Genomic DNA, 24,185 nt, shown 5'->3' on the forward strand with positions numbered 1-24,185 from the left:
AATCAAACCAAATTTTATTCAATCAATCCAAATTAATAATAATTAGGTAATGATTAGGAGGCCAAAGCTAAAAGAAAACAAAATTCTTGTGTTGCAGGCCACCGTTCACAAATTGTTCATTCTAACACGATTTTTAATTCATGACAAAATTAACATAATGCACAATTTACATGATTCTAATTAAATAAAAATTGTACTTTTTACAAATGCAAGAAATTTTTAGTCTTTATATATATATATATATATATATATATATATATATATATATATTTTACAATATTTTATAAATTCTACCGAATGTTTGGCGTTAATATGTTTGTAGTTCGTTTTTTCAATTTTTTTCACTAAAGTTTTTTGGTGAACGTTTAGTTTATTAAAATTCAAAATAAACTTATTTTCCGAATTCATGCTGCAAATAAGGCAATATTTCGATTCCGAATGAATCATCATCAGTGCTTTCTGCTGTTTATATAGGGAAATATTGACTTTGTCAAAATGAACTTAGATGGAGATTGACTTTGTCAAAGTGAACTTAGATGGAAATTAGGTGTCAGGTTTCTTTATTGGCTGGTCATCTTCTTTGGTCTCTTTTCTTCATCGATAGCATCATATTCTTCTTTGTCACTATTTACAATGCTAGTTTTTATTACTTCTTTGTTTTCGTTGTTGGTTAAGCGCCGGGTTTGAAGTGAGGTTGTCATTTTTGGTTCTATATTTATTTTTGGTTTATTGATGTCAATTAGGACTGTTTCTGCAATTTTAAGATGCGTGTAATTGCTGTTCTGGTATATTACTTTGGTGTTACCTCGACACCAATTGGTGGTCTATTACCAATATATATATATATATATATATATATATATATATATATATATATATATTCCATACATTCATTCATTTTATCATGCAAAATTTTTTACCTATCGCCGTATTATTTTAAATTTATTTAGTAGTTTTACGTAAATATATATCCATTTATTTATTTTAATGTTAAACTATAACTTATTTCACTAATTATTCAATTTTATCTGTATTAAATTTGCTTTTAACGTGACTCTTCAAATTATTTATTCATATAATGCTATTTTTCACAACACGTAACATTTTAGGTATTGTATTTTATTTTAATTGGTTTACATTTCCATTTATTGCAATATTTGTATCTCACACAAGTCTCTGTGACGGTGTTAACACCGAAACAACGTTGTTAGCCGAAGCCAAATTATGTCACTAGTTCTCAATAAATACGATTTACAACAATTCCATATCGTTGAGTATATTTTCAAAAAGTTTATTAATGCTAAGTGGGCAAAATATTAAATGAAATTTGCATAGCTGAAAACCTCGTCCCAATATATATATATATATATATTTTGTTAAATTTATTTGCCCATTTTGCATTTATCAACTTTTTTATTATGGACTCAACACAGCGTAATTTTTGACATTCATATTTATTGTGAAATTGTGACATATTAGAAGCTGACAATATAGTTATATATATATATATAACTACAAATTTAATTACTAACTACGACACAAGTTAGACAACAATTTAGATATTTAAAGAATAATAAATTGCACCATGAATTTACGATGATCAAACTTTTAAACGTTAGAACGTTTTAGTTAGGTGACAAAGGACAGTTAAAATATTTTTTAAACGCTTGTGTAAAAAGATATTAATCAAAATCCACTATTTTTAATAATTGCTTTGTTTTTATATTGATAAATGCATTTTAAAAATTACAACAAATATTTGTAATGATTTAAACAGCAATCCCATCTGCTCCTCAAAAACTCCATGTCAAAGATACCGGCAAAGATTTTATCACTGTTGAATGGTTAGCACCACAATTTGATGGGGGTGCTAAAGTTTTCTACTATATAGTTGAAAAAAAAGATGTTAGTCGTATGGGTGGTGATTGGGGCACTGCAGCAAAATTAAGAAGTGCAGATACTGAATGCAAAGTTTCTAATCTCATTCAAGGAAATGCTTATTTGTTTCGAGTTATGGCAGAAAATCAAACAGGTATTGGACCAGCCACTGAATTGAATCACCCCGTTGTTGCTAAGCCGCCATTCGGTTTGTTTGATTTTTTATTAGCTTTTATTTTTCCTTCATTTTTTAATATTTTGTAAGGTTTGGTTCTGTCGCTGATAATTTTGTAAATATGCATATAAATAAAAATAAATATTTAATTGCCATTGCTGTTGTTTTACGACTAAAGAACGCCTAAGGTATCGTTAAACTGTATTGTTTATAAAACAGTCTTCCCCAAAAAGATAAGGGGCAACTCCAGGAAGACAAACGCTGCTTAGTTGGTTGCTTAAGACTTGTCGAGAATCAGATCTCTAAGATGTTATGGCATAAAGCCATCCCTCCCTCCCGATGTGCCTTTTTGGAACTGTCTCAGACACAGCAACAACTGCTGTAATGTAATTGAAACACTTGTAGTTTTCTTGTCTGGACTTAATTTTCTGTCTAATGGAGCTTTTGGATGCTTATCCCTAGGGCACTGAGCGTGTGCGCTGAATTTGGGGTCATTGCTTTTTTATACCATAACATTACCATGGCTTTTTTGATGTTGCCCTACTCTATTTACTTTTACCAATGAACTCAATTGTAGCTGTCAAACCCTTTTTTTTTATAACTGATACCTGTTCAATGAAGTTCACTATTTTTTCAAATTTCTAATAATTTTAGACTGCATTTTTTTATATATACATTTACATAAAAGCTTTTTTTGGTAACCTCTACCATCATCAGTGTAATAGATTTTGTGATAGTGTTATATGCAGTTCATTTGGTATTTATAGTATTTTTAACAAAAGAACTTTAAGTTCCATTGTTTCTTGTGTGACTAATTTTTTTGTTGGTAGGATCGTTAAAGCCTGTTGTTAGATGTTTATTACAGGGTTTCTATTTTCTATTAATAAAGCTTCTGCCATTTTCAAATTGCTTATATTATGGTTGTAAACACTCTGGTATTTGAGTATAATATTTCCCTTGTTATTTTTATTTGGTATGAATCCATTAGATGGTTTTTTATTGCTTCATTTTGTATATGCACTGTTAACCTTCTTGATAAATTCGTAGTAGCAAATCCGATATATTCTTTGTTTCGGTGCCTACAATCACCGATTTTACAATCAAAAGAATATACGAGATACTGTTTTAGTATTGCAATTATTTTTAAGAACAAGGGATGAGGTCATGTTGTTCGTGTAATAAATCCTAAGTTTTAATTTATCATTTTCATTGATAGTTCTTACATTACCGTTTACAATCCTTGTTATTATTATCTAATCGGTCTTATAAGCTGTTGACACGAATTTTGGTAAAAAAGTATTATGTCATTAGTTGTTTTATCCTTGTAACTTTTGTTTGTTACATCACGATCTTTCTCGCTAATAATTTTTTTCAATAAATGTTCTTTTCTAACCATTGTTCGTTAGCATGTTGGTTACCCGTTTAAGTTCAGTTACTCTATCCTCTGGATCCGTAGAATGTGTGCAGGCTCGATTAACAAATGATGAGACCGTGCTTGTTTGGTAATCTTCGCTGCATTCACTCCGTCCATTCCAACAAAATCTACTTGTTTTAGTATAAACGAAGTTTTGTATTTGTTGTTGCTATTGTGTATTAAGGTATCGAAAAAAAGGTAGTTTGTTATTTATTGATTTTTCCATAGTAAAATTTAATTTAGATCTATTAAAAGTAGTTAATAATTCTTCTATGGTATCTGGGTTGTTGTATGCCACAAATATATCGTTGATATTTTGGCAATATATTTCTGGTTTAAGTTGTGGTGTACTCTTGAAGGTGGATTCTCCCAAATGTCCCATGTAGATATTAGCAAAGAGAACTCCAAGTGGCAAGCCCATGGCAATTCTATCAATTTGTTTGTAAAGTTGATAAAATGGGGATTCCATAGCACATATTTCAAGAAGTTTTTTAAGATGGTCTTTAGCAATATTTAGTGGGCAGTGGGAATTATATCGGAACGATACACTTTATCAAGAATGATATTAATAGTACCTATTACAGATAACATTGGTAACAGGGATTCAACATCCAATGATGCGATTTTAGTACCATTTGTCGGATTGAATGCTGACAAGATATCGATAAATTCTTTACTTGACTTTAGATTATATTTATTAGGTGTGTAGTCTGTTAAGGAATTCAGCTATTGGATAGGTTACAGTATGAATTTGACTGATTATTTGTCTGATTGGATTGTCATTTTTGTGTGTTATGATGTTACCATACATGTATTCAAATTTATATTCACCTGAAAGTTCCGAAAGTATATATATAAAAGTATATATATTAAGGATGCACGGAGTTAGGCCCCGGCCCTGGCCAAAATTCGGCTTTTTTTCAAATCCGGCCAAATTCGGCCGGGGCCGGATTTGGTGGCAGGATTTAGGGCCGGATTTAAGCGCCTATCAACATTTACAAATGTTATAAATGAAAAAAATGGATTTATATTCACCTGAAAGTTCCGAAAGTATATTTATGAAAGTATATATATTAGTGATGCACTGGAGTTAGGCCCCGGCCCTGGCCAAAATCCGGCTTTTTTTCAAATCCGGCCAAATTCGGTCGGGGCCGGATTTGGTGGCCGGATTTAGAGCCGGATTTAAGCGCCTATCAACATTTAAAAATGTTATAAATGGAAAAAAATGGAAAAATCAAAAAGTTAAACAAGAAGTTAACTAACACCGAACATGCTGTGATTTCCATCAATAATTGCATTTCTGACACTCTAAATGCAATAAATATATATATATATATATATTTGGGTTCAGACCGTCGTATATACAGTTATTAAAAAATACCGTATTTTTCGCATTGTTGAGTTTGTAACTAAGTTTTTCAATTTTCCAAACAATTATTTTATCAATATTATTCAATTTATTCAAGTTATTATAGACTGCATTTTTTATAATTACATTTACATAAATGCTTATTCGGTAACTTTTACCATTACCAGTGTAATAGAGTTTGTGATATTGTTATATGTAATTCATCAGGTATTTATAGTATTTTTAACAAGAAAACTCAAAGTTCCAGTGTTCAAAGAGACAGCATTGACGGCTAAACTATATATAAAAAAAATCGAAAAACCAAAAGAAATTTGTAAACGAACGTAAATGAATCTCCATAATACTTATACAAAACAAGCAGCAGAAACAACCGAAAACTAAATTTGAAATAAACTTGTTATAATTGGTCAAATATTTCCACACCTTCCCCAATACACCTTTGTCAATAGATTCACACACTGGTTACAACACCACATACCAACAATCAAATACCTTTCCCAAAACATATCTGCAATATCTTTAACACACTCATTACTCCATTTGCACTTTGTCCACAATGTACTATTTTCCCTATTTAAAACACACACAAATTCAGTTTATCAGAAACCTAATTTAATATTATTATACCAAAAAAATACATATATAAACATTATTTATTGCTAAATTAATATACTAACTACATTCAAAAGTCCCCCAAAAAAATTAACACATACAGACATCACGAAAATCACACAATTAAAAATCAGAAGTCAGATTTCCAGTCCAACATGGCATCACCAAAAAACTATCAACGACAAATTTGAAAGTGTTCAGATACAGCATTGACGGCGGCTGCGGGGAACCTGCTCCAAACATCCACTACTCTATTTGTGAAATAAAATTTACGACAGTCCTTGCGGTAGACTCCTGCTGCCAACTTTAGATTATGTCCTCTCGTTTGAACATCTTGTGCAAACAAACACGTTGGACTGACCTCATCTGAAACTTCACCACGAATTATTCTAAACATCGGAATCAGATCAGCTCTTTGACGTCTGTGAGCGAGTGAGGGCAATTTTAGTTTTTTCAGTCTTTCGTCGTATGGAAGATCTTTACAGGAAGATACTAATCATGTAGCTCTTCTTTGTACTTTCTCCAATTTATTTATTAATTCAACTCTGTAAGGAGACCAAGCTTGTACTCCATATGTACTCCACATGAGATTTCTCTAATGATTTGAACAAGGTCATAAAAGCATCTTTTGAAAGCCCTTTAAAATTTCTGGCAATCATACCCAGCATGGAATTTCTTTTGTGTACTAATTTCATCACGTGATTTCTGAAATTCTGCCTGTCATCAATTATTACTCAAAGATCTGATACCTGATCAACCTCTGGTAGATTAAAAGTCGATCCATCACTATCGAATATTGTGTAAGTAAAACATGGTTTTTTTAAGCCAGTTCTCAGCAGCTGGCATTTATTTGTATTTATCATTAACTTTCAATATTTAAACCAGTTTACAATTTTAACATTATTTTGTGAAAAACTATATTTGTCTTCTTCGCTCCTCAAAATTCTATAAATTTTTAAATCGTCCGCAAAAAGCAAGACATTATCACATTCGTCAGATATATCGTTTACATATATCAAAAATAGCAGTGGATTCAAAATCCCTCCCTGAGGGACTCCTATAGGAACTAGTCTTGGCTTTGATAAAGTGCTGTCCAATCTAACCTGGAAGGTCCTATTGTTGAAATAATTCCTGATCCAATTTATTATTTTATTATTTATTCCATACTGACTAAGTTTGAACAATAAACGACTATTTGAATTGTTATCAAATGCTTATTCTAAATCCATATATAGACTGCATTAACCTCGTTACCATTGTCCACTCCCTCTGTTACTGCAACCTAAAATTTTAAAAGTTGTAAAACCGAAAATCGGCCAGGTATAAAATCAAACTGACCTTTTGAAAAAAGATTATTCTCAAGGAAATGCTTCATAATATGGTTTTTCAAAATTGAATCCATGATCTTACAACAAATTGGCGTAAGCGACACCGGACGATAATTTTGAAATAAATCTTTCCGACCTTTCTTATACAGAGGTATCACATAACTCAATCTCCAATCGTCAATCACAACACCTTTATCCAGTGAACATTGAAATATCACGCCAAAATTGATACTAATCAGGTTTCTCATATCTTTTAAAACTCTCAAATGTGTTTTATCCGGTCCCACTGATTTGAAATATTTTCAAGTGCCCCAACTTCAAAGATATTGACTGTTTGTTTATCTGCAAATCATCCATCCAGAAATCAGGCTTTTTATGACTGAAATAAATATTATCGTTAAAAGAAGTGTCTTTTTTGTATACCAAAGAAAAAAAATTTGCAAATGCTTCTACTTTTTCACAGACATCGGTAACACTTCTCCCATCAACTGACAGTGGACCCACTGATTCATCATGTTTGATGCATTTCTTCACATGGTTCCAAAATAATTTAGGTTTATTTTTGTAACCTCTATCAATTGATTTCTGCGATTGCTGTTTCATCTCCCTTGTACCTTTTCTCACTTCATCTCTAATTTTTCTGAACTCTTCTAAATTGCTTACTCCGTATCTATAAACAGACCTCCAAATTAAGTGCTTTTGTTTTATAAAATCTTTAAGTATTTTGTTCATCTTAAATTTGTAATTTATATTTTTTTTTCTTTTAAAAACAAACATATGAGTACCTTCAATCAGGTTATCTTTAAATTTTATCCAGACTTTTAGCCATCGTAAACTTCATCGAAGATGACAGAACATCTTTGAAACCTTTGTAATCTCCCAAATCAGAACATAACTTTTTCTTACCTCCCACAGCTGAACATCTAAAACCAAAAACCTTGAATTTAATGATTGAATGATCACTATTACCTAGTGGTGGATAGTATAATGTTTTTAATAAATTCATGTGAAGAGATTAATAAATCTAAGATATTTGCTGTCTGACAATTTCTGAATTTTGTTGGTCGCATAATGTGTTGCAGCAAGAACCTGTCATTCAGAACATTTAGAAACTTGTTTTCAACTTTGTCATTATTTCCTTTACAGCTAAATGTGTATATATCAAAAAAGTTAAAATCCCCAAACATCAAGAAATCTCCAGCCAACGCAAACCCTTCATTTCATCAGTGTTAACAAAAGATTGTTATTTTCATCGGTAGATGTTGGACTTCTATATATAAACAAGATGTTTAATAATTTATTTGAGATACAAAGTTTTACTAATATGAATTTCTTAAATGCTGAATCAATTACAATTTCATATATTGACAATGATTTTTTATAATACATAATCAAACCTCTTCTGTTAACATCAGCAAAACCAGATAAAATGATGTAAAAGCCAGACAATTGAATTCTGACAAAAGTCAGATGTCAATTTTTTAGAATTAACCTCACACAGAGCAATCAGGTCAGGTGTCACCTTCAAGCTACCCAAAAATATCCTCAGATCGTCCAGCTTGTTGGACAGTGAATCAACATTTGCCATTACAATGCTTAAATTGAGTACTTGATGGATTGTTTGACTTCATAAATTTTGTTTCTTGAATGCAATTACATAGAAATTACTTGGCTTACCCTTCAATCTAAATGACCACTTGGTTATGTCTTCTTTAGTACCAATTTCTTTTCTTTTATCATCCAGCATCTTTTTGTTATTTAATCTGTCCTCTTTAGAAAGGCCTTGTTATAACGTTCAGATTTTTTTAATTTAAAACAATTTACAAGGATTAGAATTTTGACCTATGAGTTGAATTATAGTGGGTCAAGACTTGATCTCATCAGACTTTCTACCCAACCTAGACACTTCATTTATTTCCGCTCCCATGTCGACATCGGTACTCTCCTTTAACAAATTAATGACAGAAGCCTTTAGGTTGCCTTCACTCTCTTTTCTTTATCGTTAACAATTTCTAACTTAGTTGTAATGTCTAAAATAGGTTTTTAAACTAATTTTACATCTGATGATGAATCATCATAATTGTTCGAAAAATTGAAAAACAAACTTAGTTAATAATGCGGAAACTCAATAATGCGAAAAATGCGGTGATATTTCTAAATAAATGTATATATATATATATATATATATATATATATATATATATATATATAATAATTTTTCATCTGTTTTATATGGTGATCATAATTTATTATAAAAATAGTATGTCCTCATCATATAAAACAGATGAAAAAACAATGAAAAAGATAATAAATAACAATGTTATAGTCATAGATACAAACAGCTCATTAAAATTAAGACTTTACTACACGAACAGGAAAACATCATCTCTAATAATAAAAAACAATTCCAACACTAAACCTTCCTCGGATATGAAAAGTAGTCATTTGATTTATTCATACACATGTAAAATCGGTGAGTGCATGCATCAAAATTCTGAATACATCGGAATGACTAAAACAACATTAACGAGAAGACTCACTATGCATAAGCAACACCAAAGCAATTTATTACAACAGAGAATACTTCAAATTGAAGATAGCAGAATCAATTTTCATCGATAAACATTCAATAATAATAATAAAAATTCAACAAAATAATACTAATATTCTTCTAACAAAGAAACACATGATTAACTTTAATTCTAATTAAGTTACAATCAAAGTCGCTGTGAAAAAAAAGACACAAAGACGGAACAATACTATATAACTAAACTGATGATGGCAGTAGATGCCGAAAAGAGTTTTTCTGTAGTAATAACGTTATTAATAGTGTTTTGTCAAAAATGTCAAATATTAAAAGTTTTTTATTCAACCTTAATAAACTTCATCAAGATGATAAAAGTTTCGTTAGAAAAATTGAGAAACTCAACTACAAGTTGAATAATGCCGAAAACGCAGTGATCTTTATAAATAATTATATATATATTTGGAACTTCGAACGAGGCTTTCTTTAATGCATGTTTCATTGAACTTATATGCCTACTCTGAGTTTAAAAGCTTTTTAATAAGAATCTCTACACTACGTAGTTTTTTGTATTCTTGTTTATTTAAAGTTTCCTCAAATTTGTCGGTTGACAGCGCTGTTTCGGCTAAGTAGCCATTATCAAAGCCAAATTTTATACTGTGAATAATTTAGAATAATTTAATTTAGCCAACACTTTTTTTTATTCCTATTCAGCCACAACCATTACGATGCTTGTTCTGCGCTACTACTAACTTTTTTCAGGCATGCTCCACCCTTTCTGTCTGACGGTCGCAACTCTGAAAAGTGCATAGAACGACGCTCCCACTGTTCCTCTTGCACCAACATCAACAGCGTAGAACCTGGTTTTTTATTCTTTCTTAAATCTTGAATCAGCTGTTCGTACTTTGCAGTTTTTACGTCGTGGCTACTGAGCATGTTCTCTTTGTACGACACAGTTCAATAACAGAATACGTATTCTCAAATGCCGCAACCATGTCAGGTTTCATGCCTGTTTTTTTTATGTACGTTGGAAAATTTCGTCTTTCTTCCAAGTCAGCATACATAACCCAATCGTTGGCGTTTTTTAAGATAGCATCTTTCACTCGGTCATGTTTGACGTCTCTGCTTTGTCCTTCTTTTAGAAAATACACCTTCGGGTTTCCCGCAGACTGAGATTTGACGTTATTACAAGCGGTACAAACCGTTTCTACTATTTTTTTCAAAACTTTGTGGCGTCATGTATACCAACCGTGGCCTAGAGCATACTGACAAGACGACAGCACGTGCGCGAGTGTCATTTATTCTCTGCCGACATTTTCCACAGAACCAAATTTGTTTTTTTTTGTACATTCCTCTTATTAGAAAGGCCAAACGCAGAAGAACCATATTTCTAATTTCTTTCCAACTTTTTAAAATTTTACATCAACATGTGAAAATAAATACAAATCAAATAATTTTTATTTATTTTCCCATTTTATATTTTTTAATTTTGATAATAACATTTATTTTCTTCCATACATGAGATCGCATACACAACATAAATACAATTATTGTGTATGTGTTTGTCCATAATTTCTATTGATGTACAAATTATTTCAAAGAATATGTTTTTGACATACATAGATATCCCCGAAGCTCCACTAAATTTAGAAGCTATTGAAGTTGATTCTACTTACATTGTCATAAAATGGAACAAACCAGAAAATGATGGAGGTAGTCCTATTCTTGGATATAACATTGAAAAGAAGGACATAATTCGGGGAGATTTTATTTATGTCGCTAGTGTCGATCCAAACGTCTATCAATACAAAGTCGTTCGATTATTTGAAGGTTTGATTTTTACTTTTGCTTTGTTTCTAGTCTAATACATAAAAAAATTTCTTTTTCGAGTTGGGTTAACATGCCTCGGTAATATAAATGAACAAAATATCGAGATAAATCTGACAATACTTTCAATTTTTGTAAACAACACTGATTTTAATAGACATTGTAAAAAATTTATAATTGGTAAAAAGGTTACCAACATTTTTTAAACATGAACATTTTTAAACTTTGAACTTTTTTGGGGGGCAGGAACATTTCGTTATAGGGTTGGATGCAATGGCACAAAAATTGTTAAAAAATTCTAGGCAGTTTTCAACTTTAATGGAATTGCAAAACAGAATAGGGTTATAACTGCCCCGGTCGACGACGAGTTCGTTTAATCTCCAATGTAAAATAACAACCCGAAATAACTTTTGAATCATCGATTTATTTATTTACAAAACAATAATTAATTAATTAATTTATCAATAATCAACGTTAATTAATTTTACTAATAAAAGTTAATATCCTAGATATCTCGCTGTCAGAAGGTTTTAGTTCTCGAACCGTATGCGTTCGTAGCGACACTAGCGCCTCCAACGAATATATTTTTGACGGTTATAACAATATGTTAGCTTTATATTGAATGCTAGAGTAGAAAAATACTTATGTAGCTTTTTTAATTCAGGCATACATCTGAAATTTTAATTGTTATTCACAGTAAAAGTGAAAAACATTAATTAATAGATCAGCATTTTAAAAAATTATCGTGTTACTAACAATAAGGAACGCATTAACCGCAGATATAATGTTAATATAAAAGAATGCTAATGAGTTTAGGATGCCTAATTTGTATAATATTATATAGAGTGTGAGGTGTTGCGTTAACACTGGTCTTCTACCGTATTATCTTGAGTTTGGTTCTACAGCTGGCTGTTGCTTCAAACATCTCATCTCCATAGGAACAAGGGAACTATAGATTCGCACTTTGATGCTCACGCATGAATCCGATTGTAAAATTATGGTTTACGAAATAAATGATAGTTTAAATTGATGACTTAAATTATACGAATTTAGTGTTAAGTTAGTTACGTTAATTAGAACTATTTAAAATAATTTTAACACAAACTCACCCATAGTTTGTTGTAACGTTCTTTATTGCACATAAAAAAGTATTAGAACAATTATAAACGAGAATTGTAAGTGAGCCTTTCTCTGTTTTTTACGTACCTTTTTTTTTCTCCCTCTTTTCTTTTTTTTTTGCAGGAGAATGCTCCTTATATAGCAGATCATGTGCGTGTGCATGTGTCTTTACTTAACTACTTAGTACATGTTTATTATTGATTTATTTCTTTCAACCTCCACAAAACCCAATCTTTAGCCCTATGTAGTAGTTGAAATGTGGTGATATTCAACAAGTGACAAAAGGACTTCACGAATGTAATTTGTTGTTGACCGTAATATCTTTTTCCTGTAATCTTTCCAGTAGTTGTTAGCTTTCTCATTCTTTTCTTCCGCATGATGTGATCAAAAAACTTTACACGTCTCCGTCAGATTAATTGTAGTAATTTACTCTTTTCATCGGAGGTATGAGAGATCGAACTAATTTTTATAATTTTTCTCAAAAAACACATCTCAACAGCATTAATCCTTTTTTCATTTCTTTAAAAATTGTCCAGGACTCAGAGCCATGAATACAAGAAAAATGTTAATTTTGTTGATATTCTGATTTTACTGTTGGTGAGGAAGTTTTTCATTTTAAAATATGCATCTTTTGCGATAGATATTTTTTGTTTGACCACATCACGTTTACAACCTAAGGTAATCAGATTCCCGAGACAATTGAAGCTGTTGACTTGATTCACCTGTTTACCATTATTGGTTATGAAGCAGATTGGGGCGGTTTTGCTTTTACCGATAACTATGCACTGTTTTTTGTTGACGTTAACTTGCAAGCCTTTTTTCACTTTCAAAAACCAGTTTTGAAACAATTGGTTGCAGTTTTTCCATTGATTCCGCTATAAAAGCTGTATTATCGGCCGTATCTTTCATTATTATTATCAATCCATACCTTAGACAAAGCAACCTGCATACATCTGTCACACAGTTTTGTTCTGGTCCTAGGAATTACCATCATTTCTGACGAAACCGAACGCAACTTCAGTTCTTTTGCAAAAAACCTCCTTCAGATATTTTGGGCCACCACCATTTACGCAACTATGAGCCACCACTGCCATCTTAAATCGTATTCGTTCCCTGATCAGCCAGTGGAGACTTTCCAACCACTTTGTATTGTGATCACGTCTACTTAGACCAATGACAAATCTGGCGGCAACATTCTAGATTCGTTGAACTTTATTTACTACCCCTACACCAGCACCATACAGTAACGAATTGCAATAGTCTAATCTAGACAGTACAAAAGTCATCACCAGGCTAGTAAAAATATAAACTAGAAGACATTTCTTGACCAGATACAATCTTCGTAGCTGAAGAAAGCAGATAGCATTGAGTTTTGCGATTTGAATCAACATCGTCATAGCACTGTCAAACATCACACCCAAGTTTTCGACCTTGTCAGCCGAGATCAACCTATTGCCCAAAATATCAAAAGTCATATCTCCTAGTGCAGATAAAGCCTTCCTAGAACCAAACTATATCAACTCTGTCTTGTCTGGGTTAAGCTTCAAACGATTCAATTTTAACCAATTGTTCAATAATACACCCAAGTAAACCACAAAAAATAGCTTGAGCATTTTTTATAGGGCTTGCAGAATAGATTTGAAGGCCATCCGCATACATGTAAACCCCCAAACCATGATCATAAATCAAAGTCGGTAAACCAGACACGTACATGAGAAATAATATCGGACCCAGTACCGATCCCTGTGGTACACCCATTTGCATTTTCATCTCATCAGACACCAATCCACCGAAACATACTTTTGTGCACGACCCGTCAAATATGAAACGAACCAATCAAGCACTACACCACCAATACCAAACGAGACCGATAATCTTTTTAAAAGCACCGCATAATCAACCGTGTCCAAATGCAAGCTGAGATCCAAAAGCGCCAACAATACCACATCAACTCGCTTTACTATATCACCAAATACCTTTAGGAGAGCAGTTTCCGTAGATGAACCAGGTCTGTAAGCCGACTGAACCGACGGCAAGAGTCTATGGGTCGATGAATGGCCAAGCAAACGAGTGAGCACTAGACGTTCAAAGAACTTTGAAACAAAATGTAAAGTAGAGACAGGTCTATAATTATTGCTTTCGTTTTTATCCAGACCATTTTTTTCAGCAGAGGGGTGATAATGGCTGATTTTATTCCTCGTGAAAATACACCAGTTTTGATAAATTATCCATAGACGGAAAAATGGCACCGAACAATCCATGAATTTTATCAAAATTTTAGTATGGATTGGATCCAACTGTTGTTTTAGATCTCACAAACGCTGATTTAACCTCATCTTCCGTACACATATCAAACTCCAGGAACTTGTCACATTGACTGATTGCGTGCTGTGGATCGTCTTGTTTCTTTTTTAATAGCTTTTATCTTATTCACAAAAAACTTTATCATATCATCAGCCGTCAACGATGAACACTCGGTATATCGCTGCTCATTGCCCAGCAGACGATTCAACAAATTCCATAAATTTCTTTGGTTACGTCTACTATTGGCAACTTTACTCATCCAGAGTGATCGCATTTTCATATCATAAAGATCATGGAGTTTGGTTAATTGTTTTCTCCAAGACTCCATGTCCGAAGCAGTCCGAGTTCGTCTGAAAATTCTCTCACATAGCCTTGCACAACGTCTTTCATGGAAACAACTGTCATCAAACCACGGAGCAGTTTTTTTTACCACCAGCGACCTTTTTTAATGCTCTGTAATGTCGGAAAATGTTAATGTATATATTTCACAGTAATCATCTTGGGATGCTGAGACCAATTTCTCAAGATTTGAGCATAGTGGAGACGACTTCATCATTGACATCATATCTGAGTCTTTGACTTTTCTCATCTGATACGCCCCTGCATCGTCACCATGAACTCTGAAACTACCAAAGAATGGTCTGATACACCGGCGGCTGCACCCTTACCTCTAAGACTGTCATATTACCATTAACCAAAACCAAATCCAAAATATTGCCCGACACGTGAGTTGGTGAATTAACCAGTTGAACCAGACCAAAGGAGGAAACTTGCTCTATAAAGTTTGATGCTAATTGATTGTCATTATCGTTTATGTGAATGTTATCAATAGACTCTGCCCTCTTAGGCACACCATAGACAACAAATGGGAAAATTCATCTTTAAATCGTTCTCCCGGAACTACTGATCCAGGTCGATTGCCACACACAACATTTGAGTTGATTTTATTTTAATTAAACAGGCAGGTGCCTCAAATGTTTCAAACTGACAGCCGAGTTCATAATGCTTCAACTTGAACTTCATTATAAATTATAAACAAACCACCACCTCTTCTCACCTGGCCGTCTAAATCTGTGCGTGGTGCATCCAAATGTGAAAACGAGCAGGGAATGCTCATCTGCAGTGCATATCCATCATAAGATTTATGCCAGGTTTCAGTAAGAATCAACATATTTAGTTTATCATCGTCAATAGTTGATGAAATCTTCGTGGCCTTCCCACATACAGACCTGGAATTTAGAAGGCCGACCTTTAAACGGCGATAGCAATTGTTGAAATTTTTCTCATCAATTAAGCGATTTTGTTTGGGTCTTCAGATGCCGTTCCTGAATCATCTACCCCTCACCATACGTTCAACTTTACTACCAGTGTTGCAGGATACCAAAAATTCCCTTGAATAAAAGACAAAAACCATTTTACCTTATCAAACCAACAACTAGAAAACCATTTTAAAACAACAAACTAATTACAATTATAATTATTAAAAATTACAAAGTATAATTATGATATTACACCATTTACTTTATAAAAAACCTAATTTAGTTACAATATCGTCGCATAATTATTGTCGCATTGTTTATATTCACGCCTCCAATAGATATTCCAGGTAGATCTTCTATCATTCTCATGATGATCTCACTATAGAGATTGAACAAGTCTGGAAAGAATACACAGCCTTGCCTAACACATTTCTTTATTTTGACAAAACTAGTCATCTTGTTACCAATTTCCTTCTTTGGTCCCAATAGAGGTTTTAGATAACTTTCGTGTCTTTTCCATCAATGTCCCAATTTTCCAATATTTCAATGAGCTCTACGTGTTTCACGCTATCAAAAGCATCTTAGCATGAAGATAGCGTTTCTTGTGCTACAATTCTCGACAAAACGACATTAGACATTTGAAATTTTAGATCTAATTTTGCTTTGTGCTTTCATCATTAGGATTTCCACTTAATTCACGCTATCAAAAGCTTTGGAATAATCGACAAAAATTATAAAAGTTTTTTTTTATTTCAATCGCTCGTTTAATTTCTTCAACAACTATCTCAATAGGGCCAGGCGCTTTTTTGATTTAATTTTGAAAAGAGCGACACGAATTTCAAATTTATGAATCTTTGGCCCTTCTACGTCAATTTTGATAGAACGCTTTTCACCACGGATATCATCGAAAAGATCGTTAATGTATCCAGTTATTCTTTTAAGTACTTTTTTTCTCTCTAGGCTAACTTTACCAAATTTAGCTTTCAAGCATCCGGAAACGGTACAAGTCCATTTTTTAGTGATTTCATTGACGTTTTTATACATTGCATTTGTATTACTGCTTTTGAGCTCTTCAATGATTTTGCACCTGTCTCTTAACCATTTCTCTTTTGCCTCTAAGCACATTTTTTTATTGTTCTGTCCAGTCTTTTGTGTCTATCAGGATTGCAGCCTTTTACTTTCCTTCTTTCCTTTAATTAGAGATATGATGTTATCTGTTATCCATTTCTGACCTCTTCTTTGTTCCTTAACTGGTATAATTTTCCTTGCTGATTCTGTGAGGGTATCTCTAAATATTTCATATTTAGATTTAATCACGTCTTTCGTAAATAACTGAAAACGTTACTGCACTTTAACATTATACTTGATATTTTGTGACAGACTGACAAAATTTAAACGTTTTGGGGACACTTCACTTTTTTCTTTAACTTTATCCTGATTTTACAAACAACTGTAAATAACTGAAAACGTTTCTGCACTTTAACGTTATACTTGATATTGATCTTATTATTTCGTGACAGACTGACAAAATTCAAACGTGACAGACTGACAAAATTCAAACGTGACAGACTGACAAAATTCAAACGTGATAGACTGACAAAATTCAAACATCTTGGGGCCACTTCACTTTTTTTCTTAAACTTTATCTTGATTTTGCAAACAACTGGGTTATGATCACTGCCACAATCAGCTCCAGGGTAACTTTTGCATTGTAAAACAGTATTTTGAAATCGTCTATCGATAGTAATGTAATCAATCATTGTTCTAACCTTGTCTCCGGAAATTTTCCAAGTATCTAATAAAGACTATAAAAAAATATTTTGTCAAAGAAGTTTGAAACATCATTAAATGTTGCCAAACAACACAACATTACGTCGGGGTCACCAATTTGTTGCGGTTGCGTTTCGATGTTTAAGAACACCGAACCAGGAAGAGCAGTAAGCGGGAGAAGAAAAGAATAGTATTTGTTTGGATAGGCTGGACAAGTGTTTCGCCCTACCGGGGACCCATCAGCAGTCCGAATACCTATCAGGATAGTTATCGCAGTTTCTTATAAAGCCCGCACAAATCGCCTCGTTAGTTCGCGGTGTTTTATTTTTTAGTCTTTTAGTCGCTAGGATTTTTAATCCGACAATGGCATAGAAGTTTTAAATTGTTTTCCATTATATAGAAACAGTGTAGAAAACCCAATTATTAAAAAACCAACTTCAGAGTCAACATATACAGCGTTTAAGATATTTTTAAATGTCAAAGATGTTGCAAAATTCACAGATTCAAAATATTGGCCAATGGATGTGATGATTAGTAAATGGATTGATAATGCTGATTATGTCAAAACAAGTTACTAACATGGATTTTTCATTTGATAGAATTTGTTAATTTGATAGCTTAGATCCAGAAGTTAATTTTATCAAGAGGAATAATTTTTTGTCTAAATTAATTTTGGCAGAGAATTTAAATAGCTGTATATCTGACTTTGAAATTGCATCAACCTAATCAATTTTACATATAAATTGCCTAAGTACAAGTAATAATCTTAGAAGCATTCAAATGTTGTTGGATCAATTTAATGTTCATTTTTCATTTATTGGAATAACAGAAACCTGGCTGGATTATTCTTTGCTTGTTTGATTTCATTACAAATTTATTTGTAAAAATAGACAGAATAGATCAGTTGATGGGATATGATGGTTTATCAGGGATGGGATTCAATTTGTTTTAAGAAATGATTTGTGCAGTAAAACGATGTGCTTGAATCGATATCTTTGGAGTTAATAACAGAATCTTGGAGAAAATCACTAGTTTAAGTAATAATATGCTAGCCTCCAGGCTCAAATATGGAATATTTCATAAATTGTTTATTTTATATGCATCTATAATGTCAGCTAAAATACAAAAAAAACAAATGTCTATAATTTAGAGGGTTTCAATGTTAACTTACTAAATGAAAATCAAGTTAATACTATAAAATTTTTTTTTTATACTTTATTTGGTTTTAATATATATCCATTGATATATGATAACCATGATTCCCACAACCAGAGTAACTGATCATACAGCCACACTGATTGATAATATATGTACTAATAATTCAAACAAAATTAATTCCGCTCTGCTATGTTCTGATATTTCAGATCATTTTCTTATATGTTCATTTATTGATATTACTAATTTGAGAAATTCCCTGAGAATGTTATTTTACCTTAACACAATCTCAGTTCAAAGAATATACATAATCTTAATACTTTTTTAACCTATTATGATTGGTTTTCAGTTAAGCAATGCAAAAATGTTGATGATGGATTTCAGTACCGGCTCAAGGTATTTAGCCACCTGAGGCAAGATCCCAGTTTGCCGCTTTAACTAAAAAGCACCAATAGATTAAAAAATACCTTATAATAAAATTAAGAGTGACGTACAAAATCGTATATTGCATATTATTAAATCCAAACATTACAAACACAAAAAGCAAGCAAAATACATACAAAATGGGTATATTTTAACATGCCTTAGTGAAAGAAGTTTACTTTCCTACTCTTTTCAGAAGCAAAAGCCATCAATAAATTCAGTAAAATCACTTTCTATGATTATTAAAGAAAGACCTGTCAGACGAGTTTGTGACGTAGTAGATCTTAAGTAATCTTTAATTAATTTCACATTTGAATTCGTAAAGCAATAGAAACATTTGGAGTTAAATTATTGTTTCTTAAAATAAACTCTAGTAATTTTAATAGTGACGTTTTTTGGTTCAATTAATTCAGGCAATGCAAGCAATTCATCTAAAAATTCCATGCCATCATAATTTGCAGAAGTATCTGTGCTTAATATTTTTTGAAACATTTTTCTCTGAGACTTTCCTCTGAAAAATCTTTTTTAATATTTGCAATATCGTACAGGAATTGAAAAGCATCACAGGGTTCATTTAATTGGTTAAATCTTTCTTCAATCGAGCACTACCCAAAATGCAATTAAAACGTTTTATTTTAAATCTATCTTTTGGATTTATAATGGGATCATCTCGAGTTTCATAAAAAAAACATTTGTTTTTTAAACTTTGGTCTAATAGAAACATCAAATTCAAATAATGGCTCTAAATCTGATTCAGCTGCAATTAATTCTGCATCAGAAATAACTTTGCAAAATCTTCATTTAAGCGATATAACTTTAAGAAGTTATCAGTTTCGTTCAAAATTTGTTTGGCTTCAGAAATGTCAATTTCAATATTTTGAATAACTTTGCTTGCTAAGTTTACTTGGTTCACAACAGTACAGCAACAAAATTTAGTTTTCCATCTTTTGTGTTAATGCATCTGCTTTATGATGTGAAGATGGATCATAAAAAAATGTCCTGGCTGATTTCAAAAACAGCATCAAAGATTTATCCAGCACGGTATCGAAAAGGTCGCACAGCTTCAATCCTGCTTTTCCATTTTGTTGCACTCAAAAGTTTCAGAAAGATTTTTTTCAAGATGATTTTTCGAAACTGTCCATCTACGAAATGATCCACTAAGAAAGTTATAAATGACTTGCACCATTACAAAATAAGCCACAGCCTCTCTAGGTGATGTTGCAGAACCATAAACGACCAAATTTAATGAATGAGCATGACATAGTACAAAGAAGGCTATATTGTTCTTTTCCAATATTCTTTTCTGCACTCTTGACTGATCTCTCATATTCGCACCGTTGTAGTAGCCCTGTCCATGCATATCTTCAATTGCACAGAAAATGGTTCAGTTTGGTTGAGTATGTAAGCAGCAGTATTAACTAATTCAGCCCAAAGGGCCTGAGGCAGTTCTTCATGAGCCAGTCTCATGGCTCTTGCTGCTTCAACTAGCGTTCGATTATCACACTCACTACAACCATTCTGCTGAGGTGTATAAAGCATAGTTAGGCGTTGTCTAACTCCTTCTTTTTGCCAAATTGATCTGACTTCTTTGTTGTCAAATTCACCTCCATTGTCACTTGTTACTCGAGTTCCAAATTTCAATCGATGTAACTTTCCATAGACACATCCTTCACGTAATTCACTGTCTACAGGTATATCAATGTTTAGTTCACGTTTCATGACCATTTTAACATGTTTCTTATTCTGATCTCTCATATTCGCACCGTTGTAGTAGCCCTGTCCATGCATATCTTCAATTGCACAGAAAATGGTTCAGTTTGGTTGAGTATGTAAGCAGCAGTATTAACTAATTCAGCCCAAAGGGCCTGAGGCAGTTCTTCATGAGCCAGTCTCATGGCTCTTGCTGCTTCAACTAGCGTTCGATTATCACACTCACTACAACCATTCTGCTGAGGTGTATAAAGCATAGTTAGGCGTTGTCTAACTCCTTCTTTTTGCCAAATTGATCTGACTTCTTTGTTGTCAAATTCACCTCCATTGTCACTTGTTACTCGAGTTCCAAATTTCAATCGATGTAACTTTCCATAGACACATCCTTCACGTAATTCACTGTCTACAGGTATATCAATGTTTAGTTCACGTTTCATGACCATTTTAACATGTTTCTTATTCTGATGTCCCATTCGTTCATGGTATAACTGTAATGCATCTTGATCATTGACAAAGTTAACTTCAACTTCAGAATTCAACGGTCTAACAATTTTTGCTACAAGTTTGAACAAACCTCCATTATTGCTTTTTATTCCAACAACATTTATCAGATTGTCAATAAGTAGATGACAACTTCTTGAGGTTGAAACAAAAGAGTTATTTCTGTTCTTATCATAAGTTGCAAGTACTGAGAACAAATTTCTTTTTACTTTTGGCACATACCAGACTTCTGTGAGTTTAACCGTTTGCTATTTATTATTCACTTTCACTTGAAGATGAATAATTTCTTTTCCAAAAGCTTCTACTGCATCCCCATTTACAACATATAATTTAATCGGTTGAGAAAATTTTTCAAAACTTTGAAATATGTCTCTTCGAAAGTTAAATGACACGTTGCACCATTGTCAAAAAACCATTCATCAGTGTACGCTGACTCATCAATTGCAAAAACACTTGATTCCATAACAACTAATGATTTCTTATTGTCATCGCGTAGATTGTTATTTTTTGGTTTAGCTGGTTTACCATCAGAATGCCATTTTTCACAATTTCTTTTCTTACAATGTGACCTGGCAATTTGCAGTAAAGACATATCAGTCGCTATGATTTGCTGACAAATTTATCTTGTTTCTGACCTTTCATGTTTTGAGATGACTTTTCACTTGTTGCTTTGACAAATAATACTTTATTACTTTCAGTTTTACCTTCCAAGGAGCTTTCATAGCTACACAATTGATCTGTGAGTGTTTCGACTGTTCTTCCAGTCTTGTTTAACAATCTCCAACTTGCAGCGAATGAAAAATATCTTTCTGGCAAAGTTTCAATTATTTGACACATCAGCACAACTGAATTTATATCCAAGTCTGCCAACTGCTGCCAGGTACCGATAGGAAGAAATTTTGTTTTACCCTGGTTAAGCTTCAATTCATTTTTCGTCATCCACAGATTAACCTCCGCCATTCATTCAATGAATTTCATAATCTCGTCTTGAAATAACTTCGGTTTACCTGATAATATAATTTGAATGTCGTCTGCATATGCATGGCTTTTAAAATCATATGAATCAATTAGCACATCAGATGTATAAAGCAGAAACAATAAAGGACCAAAAACAGATCCCTGCGGCACACCAGAGCGAACCACACTGACGTAGGACAAACTCCCGTTGAACGAAACCTGCTGTGTTCGGCCAATTAAGTAGCTTCTGAGCCAATTTATTATTTCCCCAGATATTCCAAAATTTTGATGCAGCTTGAGCAGTAACATTTTATGATTGACACAGTCGAAAGCTGAGCTCATGTCCAAAAATGCCAACAAGGAAATGTTTTGAGCATCCATCTCAGCATAAACCCCTGAGAGAACATGTAGCAGGGCAGTTTCAGTGGAGTGAAATCGTCTAAAACCGGATTGATGTGCATGCATGAGATTATTATCATTCAAATGAGCAAGCAATTGTCTCGACACCATTCTTTCAATGAGTTTTGATATAAATGACAGATTACTGACTGGTCGATAATTACTGACGTCACCCGGCTCTGCATCACTTTTTTTCAACAACGGCACAACAATTGAATGTTTACAAGGTGTGGCGAAGCAACCTACCCTCATGCACAGATTTATCAAACTAGTTATAAATGGACAAAACAATTCAAAATGCTTTTTAAAAAAACGCGTTGGTAAAACATTTAGTTGATAGGACTTTGTAGGTGAATGAAGCACTTCTTTCCTGACATCAGCCTCAGACACCGCTCGAAAAGTCGAAAACAACTGCTGACATCCATGATCATCACTGTTAAGACAAGATTGATTTTCAGTGTCAATCCCCTGTTTTATCACTTTAATTTTTTCATTAAAGAAAATCATGAACTGGCCAGCATTGAGATCATTGAATTCGCGTTTAGTGCCTTCACTGTGACTGTTTAGAAAAATTTTATTAACCACCCTCCACAAGCTTTTTGGAGTTTTACCGTTTTCATTGACAACTTTCTTCCAATATACTTTACGTTTGCTTGAATAAATTTCAGTTTTTTCTTTAAGGGCCAATATCCATTCATTTTTATCAGACAATTTACGACTTTTTCTAAAAATTCTTTCTTTTTGTCTAGATTTCCGTTTTGAAGCCTTGCAATCATCATCAAACGATGGTGCAACATGATGGCGCACAGGCAGCACCAGTACAAGAGGAACAACCCTATCAACAATTCTCCTTACCTCGTCACTGAATAAACCAAATTCTGCATTTACATCATCAGTTTTACACGGTCTGGACACTGGAGACTCAAGTAACTGCTCAGCGAAAGCTTTCTCATCAAAACGATTTCAGAGTCGGATCAATCTTTTTGCTTATTGATAAACTAACCTGTACCAAACCATGATCAGAATAGATTCCACTAGGATAAACCTTTGCTTCACTGACCGCTATATTGTTTGACGTCACAATCAGATCGAACGTTCTTCCTAGAATATGTGTTGGTTCATCTATGTGGTTGATCAACTGAAACAAATGGCCACCAAATGATACATTATACCATATGATTATACCGTTTCATTATAGTTATATATACAAATAAATATAAATATATATATATTATTATGTATATATATATATATATATAAATATATATATATATTTCAAAAATTCAACACTACTTTCAACATTGTTCAACTTTTTTATATTTCTTTTTATTTTATTAATTTCAGAGAAATTAAACATTTTATTGTTTTTTTTTAAATTTTTATTAAATAAATTTGCAAATAGCTATTTCGAGTTATAGATAACTCATCTTCAGTGCATTATATATAAGATATGTAAGATAT

The 24,185-nt window shown here is 32.6% G+C and overlaps 1 protein-coding gene across 1 annotated transcript in view; it reads left to right on the forward strand.

Moving 5' to 3' along the window:
• Window positions 1-1,782: 1,782 nt before the first annotated feature.
• HELRODRAFT_129646 (hypothetical protein) overlaps window positions 1,783-24,185 on the forward strand; it is a gene marked incomplete at both ends in the record, with an annotated part of 32,874 nt that continues 10,471 nt past the window's right edge. Inside the window, one exon of the mRNA XM_009012072.1 lies at window positions 1,783-2,086. Within this exon, the coding sequence (XP_009010320.1) occupies window positions 1,783-2,086 (304 nt within the window). The remainder of the gene's footprint in view (window positions 2,087-24,185) is intronic.

This window comes from Helobdella robusta, assembly GCF_000326865.2.
Source record: "Helobdella robusta unplaced genomic scaffold HELROscaffold_10, whole genome shotgun sequence".
Lineage (NCBI taxonomy): Eukaryota > Metazoa > Annelida > Clitellata > Rhynchobdellida > Glossiphoniidae > Helobdella > Helobdella robusta.